At 39.9% G+C, this 12,288-nt stretch overlaps 1 protein-coding gene across 1 annotated transcript in view; it reads left to right on the top strand.

Annotated features, from left to right (window-relative positions):
* CACNA2D3 (calcium voltage-gated channel auxiliary subunit alpha2delta 3) overlaps positions 1 to 12,288 on the top strand; it is a 787,108-nt gene that overhangs the window by 211,425 nt on the left and 563,395 nt on the right. The window contains exon 4 of the mRNA XM_065884772.1: positions 10,492 to 10,551. Within this exon, the coding sequence (XP_065740844.1) occupies positions 10,492 to 10,551 (60 nt within the window). The remainder of the gene's footprint in view (positions 1 to 10,491; positions 10,552 to 12,288) is intronic.

The raw sequence follows: 12,288 nt of genomic DNA, 5'->3' as shown, positions 1-12,288 counted from the left end.
TAGAAAGTCTAAGTTTAAGGCTCTTTGAATTGGAGGCCTGGGCCCAATGTCTTTCTGGTCCCTGGGAGGTATCCCAAAGCTACCCTGAACTGAGTCTGCAGGGAGCTTCCCATGGCAGTTCTTATTACTGCTTTTTGCTTATTATTGCTCACATACCGTGAGCATGTTTTCATCTTAAAACCTTCCTTCACTCTGCATTCCCTTCCTGCTATGCCCTAAACCTCTCCCTCCCTCCCTTCCTCCTCCCTTCTTTCCTTGCTATCTAGATATAGTAATCTAATCTATCTTTTTCAACACTGCTACCAGATTAATTGAAAGATGACTTAAATTTCAGAACTGATTATTTTGCTTTTATGCCCAATTAGACCTCTTCAGCTCCTTACCCCCACTGCAGTGCACAGAGCATAGTATTCCTTGGCCTTGCTCATTTGGACCCTACTTGCCTGCCTCTTTGCACCCTTCTCCCCACACCACTGACCTTCCCCGTTCCAAACTACCTACAGCTTTGCAGACACATGAGGCGTCTTTCTTGGAGCCTTTGCTGTTCCTTCTCCCATCATTTCTCTTGGCCGCTTGGCTGACTTCCACTCATCCTTTAACTTAGACTTGCTGTCACATCATTTATGAAACCTTCCCCACACGTAACTCTGCCAGGGAATGGTGCCGTATTTCCTGGCGGAGTTATCTGCTCCCTGCTTTGAGTTGTCATAACACCTTAAGCCTCTCTGCTTTTGGTTTCACCGTGTGTAAAGTTGGGATACTATATGTGCTTTCCTTTATAGGATGGTTGTGAGCATTAACTGGATTAATTGATTAAAGCACTTAGAACTGTTTGGCACTGGGATAGGAAGTGTGAAACTGAATAATTTGCTGTTATCACCTTGTGGGACCTCCTGTAATAGCCCACACTGCACTGTCTAATTACTTGCTTCTCCTCCCAGCTGAACAGTGAATGTGTTGGTCATCTTCATGGCCCAAGCCTCTAGCGTGATTCTTCTCACATACTTAATTATCATCAGCATTGTCTTGTCATCATCATCAACAATAATAAGAGCTAACATTAATGGACATTCACTGTGTACCAAGAACTTTTGCCCAGAATACTCTAATGAAGTAGCTGGAGCCAGGATTCAAAGTCAGATTATCTGACCCCAGAGCCTGCTCTTGGACCAACATGATATGCTCCCTTCCAAACTGAAGTTGCCTGGTAAATATCTGGATGGATGGATACAAGGAGAGAATAGCAACGGAATTGAAATAGCTTTTCCCCTGCATCATATTTACATAAAAATCCATCTTGAGTAGGTAATAATCTGACTAGACATGGAAATTGTTACGTATCTATTTTCTTTTCTTCTTCTTTTTAAAATTTATTTATTTTAGTTATTTATTTTTGGCTGCATTGGGTCTTCGTTGCTGCGTGCAGGCTTTCTCTAGTTATGGCGGTGGGGGGCTATTCTTCATGTTGGTGTGTGGGCTTCTCATTGCAGTGGCTTCTTTTGTTGAAGAGCACAGGCTCTAAGTGTGCGGGCTTCAGTAGTTGTGGCATGCAGGCTCAGTAGTTGTGGCTTGCGGGCTCCAGAGCGCAGACTCAGTAGTTGTGGTGCATGGGCGTAGTTGCTCTGCAGCATGTGGGATCTTCCCGGACCGGGGATCAAACCTGTGTCCCCTGCAATGGCAGGTGGATTCTTAACCACTGCGCCACCAGGAAAGCCCTATCTCTCTATTTTCAAGGAGAAAGAGAATTTTCCTTCCCTGGCTACGGCTGGGGCCCAGGGGCTGGGAGCTGCCACACTTGCCGTCCAGTTCCATGTCTCACAGGTACCATCCATCAAAAGAGCTTGCTTTGGCAAACAACTTAATTTCTGTATTTGTGCCATTCTGAGGACATCGGTCAAACCTTTGATAAAGGCGCTTGCCTCATTCCATTTTCAGCCTGACTGATCACAGATTTTGCTGCTGAAGCTAAAAAAGAGAGTGGTGGATTCTGAAAATCAGTCCTTAAGGAGCATGTGCACAGCCTTGTGTTTGAGAACACGATTTGGAGTCCTTTCGTTGGCAGCAGAATTACTCTCATGTAACCTCCATGTAACCGTGAACTTGGGGATTTGTTCCAAGTTCTCCCCACATGAGAGCCAACTGTGGGTGGCACAGACTCTGTGGTCTTTTCCTGTTCCTGTCAAGCTGTGTTATGCCTGAAAACCTTGTCTCCTTCCCTGCCCCTTCATCATGATATCTTATATTTGTGTGGAATCCTTCAGGAAATGTTTTGTGTGTACATGCTCATCATATTCACACATGGAGATACAGACTAAAGATTGGATAAGAAAACCAAGACTCAGAGAAGTAAAGATTTTCCCAGAGTCAAGTAGCTACTCAGTAGGAAGATCTGGATTCAAACCCTTGTTCCTCGGCTCTGAGACTGTTCTGATTCTACTGGGCCATAATGTTTAAAAGACCAAAAGCTTCTTGAGAGCCAAGACTAAGTCATCTCCTCCTTAGTGTCCCACTCAGTTCTTGTTGCTCTTCTGATTACTGAATGGGTTCTCAACAAATACTTGTTAAACTAAATTGGACAGAATTGATGGAAAGTTGTTGCTACAACCAGGATTGGAAACTCTCTGTAGGGTAGATATCCTCTCCAGTACTATCACCTTCTTAACTTGGCTGCACTTTATGTTTCTTCTTCTTTTTTAAAAGTATTTATTTTGCTGCACTGGGTCTTAGTTGTGGCATGCGGGATCTTTGTTGCAGCATGCGGGATCGTTAGTTGCGGCATGCGGAGTCTTTAGTTGCGGCGTGTGGGATTTTTAATTGGGACATGTGGGATCTTTAGTTGGCGGCATGCAAACTCTTAGTTGCGGCAGGCATGTGTGATCTAGTTCCCTGACCAGGGATCGAACCCGGGCCCCCTGCATTGGGAGCGCAGAGTCTTAGCCACTGGACCACCAGGGAAGTCCCCTTATCTTTCTTATTTTAGGCAAATGTTTACATCTTCCTTAGTTAGTTGGACAGTACCTTCAATGCTCTGCCATTGTGGGTTCCAGTCAAAACCTCTTGAGTCAGCTCTGGAAAGATGTAATTAAGGGCTGGAACAGAATTTCATTCACCACTGTCAGAGCCCTCTGTGATAGGTGACTTCCATTGTGTAAAACAAATGTTCATCCTCAAACTGACATAATGTCATAGTTCTTTTCATCTCGGACTTGTCCTCTCAGGAAGTTAATGGGAGTACCATTGCCCACAAAGAAAAGTGTTCCGTTATCTTGGAACTGAAGTGTTCGGAGGGAACTTTATAGGGTTTATGGTTAAATAGCCTTGATTTTGGTAATTCAACTCTAAACCACTCCCAAGAGGACTTACATAAGCAGAAGACCATGTTTTAAAATGCTGCATCATTTGGATAAATTTACTTGGGCTGAAAAATAAGGTTGTCTTTTCTTCCTGTCTCCTCCCCAGCTGCCTTGGCCCTTGGGTAGCTTTTTGAGCAAAGTTTGGCTCTTTCCATCTTCAATAGCTTTGCAAATGTTACCTTTTGGCAAATGTAGCCTTAGATGTAGAATGAGATGACTTTAGTTTGGAAATTGGCCACTCATGTTGATAATAGCTATTAATTTAATCAGCCTCAAATTTATAACAGGTATCGCCTGTAGAAACAAAGATAATTTTTTATTGATTGTGATCAAGTCTTCTGATGTAAACTCTAGGCTTATTTTGTCTGTAAAAGGCTGGTGTAGTCGTATGCAATCTGAAAGAGACAGGAAGAGGGAGGTAGAGGAAGGGAAGAGAACTCTCCCCACATACACAAGATGTGTTTGCTTTATTGTTCCGTTACCTGTTTTCTCTGGAAACTTTATAGATTAGCTTTTATAATCCACTTTGAACTGTTGCTGTTTTTAAAGCAGAAGCAATCTTTGCAGCTTTCAAGCAGAAGGTCATTTTATACAAAATGTTCATTCGTGTGCAACAAAGCTTATTTCTTCTGCAGGATCAAAGAAATAATGAAGGCTCCTTAAAAGTTGTTTTTCTCTAAAGAAATGATCATCTTGATAGTTGGTGATTTATATGTGCCTTTCCTGTTGGAATTGAAAAGCGAAAACATTTGTATCAGTAAGGATTACTGAATATTATCAAGCTCTCAGATATTACTGTAACTGCAGTTTCAGCGTTTCAGAGTGTAGGGAAAGATGTCTTGGATTTCTTCTTGTCTAGTTGATGTCTATCTCTCCAGGTTATTCCTTTGCCCTGGTTTATTGCCTGATGGTCATCCAGCCATTGATGTGGTCTCTGTGTAGGTCTCTGAGATACAGCTGTTTCTAGAACAAAGTCCTGGAAGTTTTCTTGCCTCCAAAACTTTGTTTACAATGTTTTCTTGGGCTGGAACACTGTTTTAGCAATGTCCTGTTTTCCTTTAGCGCTCAGCTTAAATGTGCCTTTTTCTGGGAAGCTTCGTGGCCTATTTTTACCATAATTTATCACTTAGCCCTTTATATTGAAATAGCTATTTTCCTGTGCATGTCCTCCATCCTTCTGTAGACCACCTCATGATGTGTGGTGGCTCATTGGTGATACAAGTCCTTCACTTACTCTAGCTACAAAAGCATCAAAGATTAATCTACACTGTTACGGAGTGATAAAAACTCTATCCGGATTACAGAAGGGAAGGGATTAAAACGCCAGATGGAGTGAAAATGTAAATTTAAATATCTTACATTTTTCCCCCAGTGTAATGATTCTTAAATTGTTGGTTTCTGACTGTTCACACAAGAAAGGAGTGTTTGAAATTCGTCTTGGGACAAATCTCATTTTGTCCATATTTCTGGACACATCTTTTGATGCAGTGATGGCATTTAATGAGAAAAGAGATTTTTCATTTTTATTTCTAGGATCAGTTGAGTTTTGAAATCTGTGACTGTAGAGAGGACCTGGGTTTCCTCTGTCCTTACCTCTTCAGATGGTCAGCATGTCAGGTTCAGGTCCTGCCCTGTAACATGGTGCTAGGATAGTATTCATCCAATATACACACTGATTGGCAAAAGGTATAACTATTACTCCATCAAACTCTAGTAGTTACAACAAAAGCGACTAACCCTTGTGTAAGGAAAAGATGAACCATGCCACACTGGGTGTGTTTGTGACAGTAATTATTACTTCTACTTGATCGCTCCATTTGGTTGCTTTTCTAGCTCTTATGGATTTGAAGGAAGACTCACGTGATCTCTCATTCTGGTATTAATGACAATTTGATAACTAGCTGTAATTTAATCATTGATGCAGCCCAAATCCATGTTAATGATTACACATTTTCCTTAGAATCCCTTCAGTTGAATTTAAGCATTATTTGAGAAAGAGTACTCTTTTGAGTAAAAAATGGCAATAAAAGCCTGGTATGAGTATTAAATGTGTTCCTGCAAAACATAAAATGAAAATCACTGAACATATTAAGTGCTTTGAAATCTTTGTTAAATTCCAGCATCCCATGATCACAGAATTTACAAGCAAAAGCTTTTTAGCTTTAACATGAGAAATAAAAATAACTTTTTTCTTTGCTTTGCATATGGTTTATATATATATTTTTTAATTTTTTATTTATTTTATTTTATTTTTTATTTTTGGCTGTGTTGGGTCTCCGTTGCTGTGCGTGGGCTTTCTCTAGTTGCAGTGAGCCGGGGCTTCTCTTCGTTGCAGTGTGTGGGCTTCTCATTGTCGTGGCTTCTCTTGTTGCAGAGCATGGGCTTTAGGCATGCAGGCTTCAGTAGTTGTGGCACGTGGGCTCAGTAGTTGTGGCTTGTGGGCTCTAGAGCTCAGGCTCAGTAGTTGTGGCACACGGGCTTAGTTGTTCCGCGGCATGTGGGATCTTCCTGGGCCAGGGCTCGAACCCGTGTCCCTTGCATTGGCAGGTGGATTCTTAACCACTGTGCTACCATGGAAGCCCCTATATTTCTGTTTTAAGGATTTTTGGCCATAGTTGCCCCTGCTCCAATTTTAGGGATTTTTATTAAAATTTTTTTCACTTGTACACAATTTGTTCATCTGATAGAATCAGTAGGAGTCCAGTAATAAGTTACTCTGGTTGTGGAACCATACTTTCCATTGCGCTTCCTACTTTTCATCACACATTTCTTTCTCTCTTTTCTCCTGTTAAGCCAAAATGATCAGGAACCAAAAAATGAAATACATGTAGAACAAAAAATCATTTTCTTATTCTGGTCCAATTTTTACTTTGACTTGGTGTCCTATTTTCCCCCTTCTGGAACATGACAGAGATTTAAGTGTTTCAGGGGAGGAGATGGGAGACTGTGCCTTCTGTATTGTTGCATGGATGTACGTGGGGTCATTGTAACAAGAAATAAGATGTGATTTTTTTTTTTTTTTTTTTTTTTTTTGCGGTACGCGGGCCTCTCACTGTTGTGGCCTCTCCCGTTGCGGAGCACAGGCTCCAGACGCGCAGGCTCAGCGGCCATGGCTTATGGGCCTAGCCGCTCCGCGGCATGTGGGACCTTCCTGGACTGGGGCACGAACCCATGTCCCCTGCATCGGCAGGCGGTCTCTCAACCACTGTGCCACCAGGGAAGCCCTAAGATGTGATTTTAAATGAAATGTTTTAATATTCCCACTATTACCCACAGCTATAAAATACTATCCATGGTCCATGGCTTCTAGCATTTCTTATAAATAAAGATAGCTTTTGTTTGTATTTATTCCACTAAAAAGGAAGAGTTATTTAGAAATCTTAAAAGTCAATGTAATGTGTATCAATTGATGAATTACAACTTTTTAGCTTGTAGGTGCTTTGTTCCAAGGCCAGGATGTATATTCCGCTATATTGTTATCATTTTTACTGAGTGAGGAAATGTTTGGTCATTAAGGGGGAAGGAATATCTGTGGACAAAACTGCTGCTTTCCCTGACCCCAAAGCTCAGTTTTGAATATTAGTCTTCAAAGCCGTTTTTACTTCCAGTGTTCAGTCTTAATTAAAAGCCACATACACAGTTCTGTAATCCAATCTGCAGATCCAAAAGGGGAATTCATACAAGAGAAAATTAACTTACTATTATTAAAAGAACACTGCCTCTCTAATGGGTATAATAGAGTAACAGGTCTCCTCAGGCTCAGTGGCAGTTCCTTATATAATAACTAAAATATTAGCACATTTAAATTGATTTTTCACGCCTGCAGATAATGATCAAGTCTTATTTTAAAAACATACTTAATTTGACTTAGATGATAAGGATATTTGCTCAGAAAGAGACATTCTGGGCTGTTATTTTCTACTGGTAAGCATCAGAGCTGGAAGTTGAGTGGTTTTGATTTTGTTAATGATGATTCAATTTATTTTTATTTTATTAACAATAGGAACTCTGTCCCCAGGACTACTCTGTTTTAGGTAAATTTATGGCACATGATTTCCTTATTAAATAACATTTCTTTTAATTCATTTATCTTTATAAGAGTGTTTCAAGAAGATCGACTATGCTTTGTTCTTTCCAAAAGGTACCTAGTTCTTGATGTTTTGTTTGTCATAATTGTGCATAGCAGCTGAGCCTGTTCTTGGTGTGTATGTAGGGGGTTCCCCCTGAATTTTCCCGTAAAATGTAGGCCTGTCTCCTGCTGGCATCAAGAGAGCAGATTGGGATAACCCCACGGCAAGAAGGGTATGTCCTTTCAAAGAGTCCTGTTCCAAAGTACTTCTGTGCTTCACATGAGGCAGTATTATATGTGGCTGCCAGTTGGCTATCTTTTTATGAATCATATCTCCTAAACCTCTGTAGTGAGCATGATGGGAAAATATCTTTATGGAAACAAATATGTGAGATAAATTAAGTTAAAAAAAGGCATGTAGCAAATTTAACTAGAAAATGAACATAAGAACTGGCCTGCAGGATTAAAATTCTCATGGGCTCACAGCTCCACACAAAGAACAGTGTTCTGGATGATGTCAGTGGTTTGTACAATATTACAGAATTGTTCCCAATGTGTTATCTTCTTGTGCCCCGTGGCTTGTATTGCAATATTTGTAGTTGAAATACATTTCATGTTATATTACACATAAATTTGTTATTGGCATGTATGTGTGATATACATATACATACATATAAATGTAAATAAAATGTTATATATGAAATGAATTTCATGCTATGTTCTTTCACGATAACTTCAACTTGCTTATTATTTCTGTCTTGTTCTCTTATTTGTTGGTCCTATACAGCTTTCTTTTTCTTTTTTTTGCATTTCCAGTTTTTCACTTTTTTCAATATTATCTGTCTTGATAATTTAGAAATTTTATTTTGTTCTTATCTTTCAGTCATTTGTCCATTTCATCGACATTTCTTCTCTGGGTTCTCAGAGTGCTTAGACACCATGAGAAAACAACTTCTATGAGTTTAAGTAATTACAGTCAGAATGAATGGGTTTTTGTGATACATAAGTGTTCAGAGATGCATAATATTGGTTGCACACACTCCGTAAAGCTCAATATGTAAATGTAATTTAGAATGTATATGCATGATACATGCATATACATTCTAAATCTGTTAAAATGATTAAGAAAATAAGCTCTCACACAGATTTCTTAAATCACTGTCAGTCATTTATTTTTCAGGGTCCACATTGATACATATGCAAATTGTGTCAAGTAATCACAGGACAGTAACAAGCTTCATTGACTAGGATCGTTCCAAGAAGACCACAACCCATTGAAAGTTTGGGGCCAGTGTGTCCAGTCTACACAGATAGTGTCTCTCCTTTTGCTTTTTCTCTGTTTCCTGTCCTTTGTTTTATGCCTCTCTTCTATGAAGTATTTTATGTCTTATAGTGGAAATACATATATATATATATATATATATATATATATATATATATATATATATATACACACACACACATACAGATTTTAAAGAGATAAATGAGATTTAGGAAACCTTGGAAGGTTGGTGGTACTCATAAATCAAGGGGGTCTGGAGTGAGTGCTATTTGTAGTCAGTGGCTCTCAAACTTCAGCAGCTTCTGAATCACCCAGAGAGCTTGTTAAAACAGGTTGCTTGGCTCAGCCCCAGAGCTTCTGATTCTGTAGGACTGGGATGGGGCTTGAAAATGTGAGTTTCTAACAGGCTCTCAGGTGAAACAGATGCTGTTGGTGGGGGACTGCACTTTGAGAACCACTGATCTTGGATCGCCTTTTCATGTGTTTGGGATGAGGAAACTGAGAATCAGAGAGGGGAAGGGCCTGCCCAAATTTTGCAATGGTAGGGAGTTGCATCTTCAATAGAATTAGAACTGGATCTTGTGGCTCTGGCCCTGTACTGTTCTCCTGGGGTCTGTTCTTTGATTGACCAGAGAAGGCGAAGCTGCTTCCTGACTATCTGAAGAGAATGTGGGAAACCAGATTGGCCACCTCTCCCAGATTCCAGTCTATGGGCAGCGCTGGCGGAAAGAGAGGGCTTTAGTGCTCGTACTGCTGCCTAACTTACCCAAATAAATTTCACTCTCTTTATTTCCGTGTCCAGTTTAATATTATAATTATTCATGGAACATTTGTTGATTTGTGATCATTTAGAAATTAATACTAACGTCATCATTTTTGAAACAGGGTCTGTTAAACTCAGTTCTATAATATGTCAAGAAAAAGCAAGCTAAAGACAGCATAGGCTACAAGAATAACTGTGGAAAAAATAGAAATGGTTGAATTCTTTACTTGAATCTAAGGTTTTGCTTTTAGTTCAATAAAATTTCAGTAAAATATTATTTCACTAAACAAGTTTTCTGCAATATCCTGTAGCATACATTTTCATGGTGGGAAATAACTTATTGTTGGAAAGTTCAAATTAAAGAATAAATGATTTGATAGTTGACTCATTGATGTTAAATGGAATTTTATGAAATTATTTTCATAATAATATGAATTGGTTGAATTTACTTAGCTAAGAAGAATAACAAGAGTTGTGTACTTACAGGTGTTGCATATTGATTTCATTTTAGTGATTTTCTTATTGGGATGCAGATTGTCAAAGTGGCATTGAGGTACCATTAAATTCAAATAACTGTCATTTGATAATTATGTACCAGAGCTGGGTGCAGAAGAAATTGACCTTAAATTGCGGGAATTAAATACTACTTGTAAACCATTGGGGAAGAAAGCCCACTTAGAGTTAGACTCGATTCAATTCAATAAATCTTGACTACGGGCCTTCTATGCTTAAGGAATGCACTTTTCTAGGTAGGTTTTGGAGTCCATATCTGGCCTCAAGGGCCAGTGTCTTTGAATTTTTACTAAAGTGGATGCAGAACATGATTGGATGATGAAAGCAAAAACTAGATTTTGACACTGATGTTATTTTCAGTTTCATGGAAGCAAAGGCAGCAGGTCACAGTTCACATGCCATGATATGATCTGTCATTTTTGGGCAATGGAGAAACTTCGGTCGTTTCATGTTGTTGAAATGGGGTCGAGGCTACAGTTCTGATCCTTTGTGTTGCTTTCTATCTTGCCAGCGTCTGGTGGAGGCTGCAGAGGAAGCACACCTGAAACATGAATTTGATGCAGACTTGCAGGTAATTGATTATAGTTTGAGTTCAATTGTTTTGTGTGTTTGCTGCCAAAGGAGAAACACTAGGTATACTGGGAACACCAGGGTTCAGAGGTTTGGAGAGAAGGCTCTTGAGAGAATGGTACAGGGTTGAAATAAATGTGCCTGTTTTTTGACAAAATAGGACAGTGATCCTCAACCATTTTCCACTATGCAAGTTACAGTAGGTGATAACACACACTTACATGCATGTAACCAGGTTTCCTCTCTAATTCTGGGGGAGTTAATCAGTCAACTGACAATAATCACCAGAGCTTTTAATGGTAAATTGATAAGATAGATGGCAGAATATATCCAAATCCCTCTTCCATGGCTGCATTTTAAGTGACTGAAAGCAATGTTGTTATGTATGGATCTAACCTTGAATTGACTGTTAATTATATTTAAAAATTAAATCATTCACAGACCTGGGATTTGAACATCTGCTTAATAAACTTTTGTTGTGGATCTCATATCTAATCATGGCACACCTGTGTCTGGTTGAGAAGGACTTTGATGCTGTCATGTATATATAAAACATAGTTAGAGGCAAGAAGTGAATTGAATAATACTTGGACGTTCCTTTGGGTCCCTCCAGAAGGAAATTTCATCTGTATTGTTTTTTTGGGTTTGTGACTTTTCCTCACTGCTAGCAAAACGGGTGAATCTTAATTCCTTGTCTGTGCCTTGCTAGAACATATCTCTTTTAGTGCCATGTGGTCACAATTAGGAAGTGGTGTTTATTTTGCTGTGTTTTCATTTATATGGAAAAGATAAATCTTCAAGCACAGAAAAAGATGGTGATACCAAAGATAGCCTTTGGCTGTGTCTCTGTCCCATGGTTGTACCTCTTGTAAAAGAATGCACACTCAAATGGGGTAATGGAGGAAAGTTTAATAAAGAAAATATTTACAGATGTATGGTAAGAGAAACCAACAAGCAATGGTGTTGTACCCCCGGGCAAGCCACACTCCTGGCCTTGAAGGAGCAAGGGGAGGGGGTGGTTTCTAGAACCCAGGGAGAGTAGCTGTATGGAAAGGGTAATTGATAGAGAGATGGTGAGCTAATAAGTGTAGAATCTGGGGGAAAAGATACACTGATAACTGTCTCTAGCCTTCTGATCTCTTGCTGGTACTTACCATTGGCTGAACCCAACTGTTGGTGTAGTTGATTTGGTTCAGACTTTCTGAGGCTTTGGGTGGAAAAGGGTGAAAAATGGGTCCGGAGGGGAAACAGAAAATATCAAGCCCACCATTGGGGGTCATTTTCAGTCATAACACCCAACGTGTGAAGCAAATAGAACCAAGAATGTAGCCAAGCATGAGAGGCTCCAGGGGGAGGCGGAGAAGCCCTGGGGACTGTTGGTAACACCTGGAGAGGAGTGGGGCAGCCAGCCCTGCTCTTAGAGCAGAGCTACAGAGAAAGAGCAGAGGAGTCAGCTGAAAATAGCAAGAGGCACCTTGCCTTCCTATAGCCACACCAGGGTCCATTTGTTGGTCACATTTGTCTTAAGTGTACCTCCCCTTCAGAGGGTTTGGACTTCTTAGAGTGGGCCAGAAGGGATTTGATGAAAGCATCAGGAAGCACCTTTTAGGTCTGAAGATTGTAAGGATCTCTTGAATGCATTGCCAAGGGAAACTATGTCTCCTTGGGAGTTCCAGAAGCCTTTTCAGGAATATTCTGGTTGTAAATGACAGAAATTCAACTCAAATCAACTTAAATT

Source organism: Phocoena phocoena, chromosome 10 (assembly GCF_963924675.1).
Source record: "Phocoena phocoena chromosome 10, mPhoPho1.1, whole genome shotgun sequence".
Taxonomy (NCBI): Eukaryota; Metazoa; Chordata; class Mammalia; order Artiodactyla; family Phocoenidae; genus Phocoena; species Phocoena phocoena.
Note: the sequence above shows the minus strand (reverse complement) of the source record. Positions and strands in the feature narration are given on the sequence as shown.